Below are 4,643 nucleotides of genomic sequence, written 5' to 3'. Positions count from 1 at the left end.
AGGGGAGCCCGGACCCCCAGCATGCACCTTTAACTGCCTTAAAATTCACTTTCCATACAGCCTCCTGAGTCACCGGGGAGCCTCCCTCTGTCATTTTGAGGACTGAGTTTGCAGTCTGATTCAAAGCGATGCCAGACAGGAACTTGGGCTCAGCTGTCTGTGTGTCTGAGCCGCAATCCGCCTGTTGGACCGATCACCGCAGTGTCTTTTTCAAACTGAAGAAGACAGAGAGAAGTCCACAGAGACTGGGCTGGTTTCGCTCCAGGTTTCTTAGTGAAATGTTTCCCACTGAAGAGTCGCCAGAATAAAATGTTGGCATTTTACGTTTCTGCAAACCACTAATGTGGAACACTTGTAAGCTTTATATAAGGTACAAGGTAGATTTATTACCCATTTTTTAAAATGAACTTTAGAAAATGAAATTAAAATTTGTCCTTGATTCTGCTACATTTTTGGAGTTGTAGGATGAGTTGGTTAAAGTCACCAGCTTCTACGTAAATGCAATATCATTTCATATACACGTCATCTGTAAAGTTATGTGGCTCTGACAACAGACAGCAGCAGACCACAGATCAAGACCAACAAAGGCAGGTATTTTTTAATAAAACATTCAAAACAACATTCAAATGACATTTTTAGCTGTTTTTCTGCTGACCACACCAGGTATTTTTTAACTACAGATCAGATCATTTCCAGCCATGTTTGTGCTGTCAAATCAGGTATTTTAAACAAAACAGTGAGACATTTTCAGACTTGTTTGTGCCTACCAAACTGGGTATTTAAAGCCAAAACATGATCTTTTCCTACCCATAACCATATGGGTTTTGTCGGCTACTTAAACCTAACTACATGTTAACCACAGCTAGAGCAGCAACAGTACGTTGATTAATTGATTAGTCAATCAACAGAAAATTAATCACCAACTATTTTGATAAGGAATTCCTTGTTCAGTCATTTTTTAAGCAAAAATAGCAAATATTTGCTGGTTCCAGCTTCTAAAATGTAAGAATTTGCATTTATGATGAACTGTTTGTTACAGTAATTTATTGTTAAATATTTTAGTTACATCCTGTAAAATCCTGTAAAAAAATAACAGTGCAGTGAATGAGTCCTACACTCTAAAGAAGAAGCTAATTAAAGATGTCTCTTAACATTCTGGGAAATTGTGATGGGAATTTTTCTTAATTTTCTAAAACATTTTATAGATTAAACAATCGATTAATCCTAAAATTATTGGCAAATGAGTCGATAATGAAAATAGCCTCAACAGCTTTGTTACAGCATACAGATCAAACACAAAGAAGCTTTAAGTTTCAATGTATCTGCTACATATGAAATGTACAAATTTAACATATAAAAAGTTAAAACATATCAGTTATATGCAGAGATGTTCAATTAAAACATTTTAGCAGCCGACTATAAAAAAATAAATAAAACATAAATATTTTGTGTCACGTTCAGGGTGAATCTGCTGACACTAATCTGCTGATAAAAAATAACATAACAGGAAGTTGTGCTCAGGATCAATGTTATATTTGCATCATTCTACATGATTACACGTCAGCAGGGTTTCACTTCTGCGCTCCACCGTGACCTCCGACCTCTCACCCCATCTCTCCCTGTCCACTGGGCCCACAGCAGTGATTTATCCCTCTGACATACCAACAGCTGTGTTGGGGGCTCCGAGCTGAGTGTGGGCTACTATTTGCCGTGACTAATCGATAACAGACTTCAAAAAAACACCAATCGTGAGATGTGGAAAAAATACACCAGTCACTGACACCAGAAACCTTGAACCTATGCTGAGGCTCCGCGGGCTTCATAAACAACGTCTTGGCAACGTTAATGGAAACACTGGAAAAGTGAGTGTGAGTGAGTGTGAGAGACATTTTTCCATAAAGACATTTTATACCACTAAGTATGACATTAAGAAAATACTGCAAATGGAGCTGAAGATAAATGTGTTTTCTTAAAATTGAGCATTTAGGCGTCAAATAAATAACATTTCTTTTTAAAAATTGAGTTGGTCAATTTTGTCATTTATGTAATTTTCCAAACTGTAGTTAAGCTTCTTGTTATTTAACAAGAGCAACATTTTTTCTAAACTTGTCACCTTTTTGTCACCAAGCCTCAAACAGAGAAAATCCCAAAAGACTGTCTGTCCCAAAAATAAACATTTTCTATTTTTGCATTTGTCAATTTCTAAAATCTTCATATATTTAGTTTTACATCAGTGTCCCAGTCATAACCACAATCTGAAAAATATTTTGACATGAATGACTTCATTCAGTTTGACAGCTTTTTTCTTCTTGTCACAGGACAAACCTGAGAATCAGGAAAATAACCGCATTTGTTTTGATAAAATATATTTTATTTAAACCTTCCGGGGTAATAAAAAAAAAGGACAAAAACTCATAAGTTTCAAACAAATGCACCGCATCTTTGAAAGGCTTATGCTTTAAATTTTTTCAGTCAAGTATAAATAGTCTCTTCTTTGGTTCCATCATTTGATCCAGCATGTGTGTGTGTGTGTGTGTGTGTGTGTGTGTGTGTGTGTGTGATATGTAACACCAGCTTTGACTCTTCCCTGAGAAAGTCTTTGAGGATTTTCAGGTTGCTAATCATTCACTGGTCTTCAGTCAGCGTCTCATTCGCAGTGGACCCAGCCCTCGCATTTTGAAACAGTCTTTGCCATCCTTTATCTGGAAAAAAAAGAAATGTCTCAGTCATATAATTCAACAATAATTAATGTCACTGTACCAAAGGTCATTGCATTTTTTAGGGAAATAAAGACTTGAGTTAGAATACATGAACAAATAAAATATTTGGGTACAAACAATATACAAAAAACCCCAATATATACAAACATTTAAAGCAAATGCTACTAACACCACAGAGCCCCAATATTCAGTACAGGTTTGCTGGTGCTCCACTGATGACATCATTAATGTTTATTTTCTAAAAAATCAATAACTATTTTTTTCAGTTTCACAGTTTGATGTAACACTGATTTCCAAAAGCAAGAAGAATATTTTAGGTTGTATTTCACATTTAGTGTTGCACTATGGTTAAGTTCCCACAGTAGTCAAAAATAAAAAACATCTGTGGCTGTGCGTGGAATTTACAGCGAGCGCCAAGACGTGCCGTGCGTAAAAGTGCATTTTACGCACATACTCCGAGACAGAATAATGGAGTTATTCTAAAGTGGTTACGACTGAAAGATAAACAGATGTTGCATTAGAGGAAAGCTCAAAAAAAGCATGCTCAAGACAAAAACATACGCACATATAAAGGCTTTGCATTCATGCTATCCTGCCACTTTGATATAATTCGCTTGCTTAACACATCAGTTGTATTTAAACTGCACTGGAGTTTAAGAATGCGATTATACAGTAAAACAGCGTTTACCCCTTTTCTCTGGTTGCTCAAACAGAAGGTGCAGATGGTCCGTGGCTGCTGCGCCCCGCTCTCTCCTTGCGCATGAACCGCGCCGAGGCAGGGCTGTCCATCAGCGCCGCCGTCTCCCAGCAGAAGCACGTTGGCCAGATGGGAAATGTAGCTAGATGCAAGTCGAAGAGTTTCAATCTTGGAGAGCTTTCTGTCCACTGGCTCGGTGGGTATGAGAGTCCGGAGAGCTGTGAAGGCGGTGTTGACGCTCTGGGTCCTTCCTCTCTCCCTGGCGTTAGCTGCGCTCCTCTGTTTCACCACCACCGCGGACTCTCCTTCTAGTTTGCGCGAGATCCTTCGTCGTTTTTCGGTGGAGCCACAGTAGCTCTGCTCCGAGCTGCCGTCGCTTTCGCTGCGGTTTTCATCATCCTCGGATGTGATAGTGAAGTCTGAGTAGATCAAGTGTGTCGCCACAGGCCGCAGCATGGCGAAAGTCATCTTTAAGGCTCCAAATCCTCTGATAAATGAGACCGAAAACAAACTCGGGGAGCAATCCTACATCTCAATATGGCACACAAGGCTGCATGAAGCCACCTGTGAAGAAACATACGTTTTTAACAAAGCTGACCGACTTTTCATAAAGTCAGTTTCGACTGGCCTATTTTAGGGATGGACGCTGACTACCTGGTCAGCTGGGCTCTTATAGCGGGATGGGAGGAGCTGCCAGCAGCACACAGAGTTACAGTAACCTCTCCAGTGGAGAGACTTTAACGATAACTCATCATAAACATGTCAAAGTCTTTTAAATAACAAATGCACAATAATTGTACAAGAATGTTACAGCAACACGTTTAGAGACCAAGTGATAGAAGCTGTAGCTACATGCAAAAATATTATATTAAACTTTTTTTGTGCAATTTTGTTGTCATAATTTACCACAATGTACATTTTTTAAACAGTTTTAAGCAGAAAAATACTGCCATGATTACAGACCACAGAACTGCAAGACATAATATAGCAGTCAGTTTTACCTGTATTGGTGGAAAAAAATAGTGAGATAAGGTTAGCAATACAACATAGTAAAAATGCTCAATTAAAAGTCAAAGTTTAGCATTAAAAATCTTACTTAAGAAGTTTGGTTTATTTGCATGTGTACATGAAAGAAAATAAGAATTTAAAATGTTTCACTATTGTGCAGAAGAGGCTTATAAAGTTACATCCACTACAACAACAATTATACTTGAAAAAAAGGAAAT

The 4,643-nt window shown here is 38.2% G+C and overlaps 1 protein-coding gene across 1 annotated transcript; it reads right to left on the bottom strand.

Moving 5' to 3' along the window:
- Window positions 1-2,353: 2,353 nt before the first annotated feature.
- On the bottom strand, window positions 2,354-4,367 carry tcf15 (transcription factor 15). Its single transcript, XM_042492303.1, has 2 exons — window positions 3,409-4,367; window positions 2,354-2,702 (listed from the first exon to the last, which is right to left on the bottom strand). Exons 1-2 carry the CDS (start codon window positions 3,883-3,885, stop codon window positions 2,640-2,642), a joined length of 540 nt encoding a protein of 179 aa, XP_042348237.1. The 5' UTR covers window positions 3,886-4,367; the 3' UTR covers window positions 2,354-2,639.
- Window positions 4,368-4,643: the final 276 nt, after the last annotated feature.

This window comes from Plectropomus leopardus, chromosome 8 (genome assembly GCF_008729295.1).
Source record: "Plectropomus leopardus isolate mb chromosome 8, YSFRI_Pleo_2.0, whole genome shotgun sequence".
NCBI lineage: Eukaryota > Metazoa > Chordata > Actinopteri > Perciformes > Serranidae > Plectropomus > Plectropomus leopardus.
Note: the sequence above shows the minus strand (reverse complement) of the source record. Positions and strands in the feature narration are given on the sequence as shown.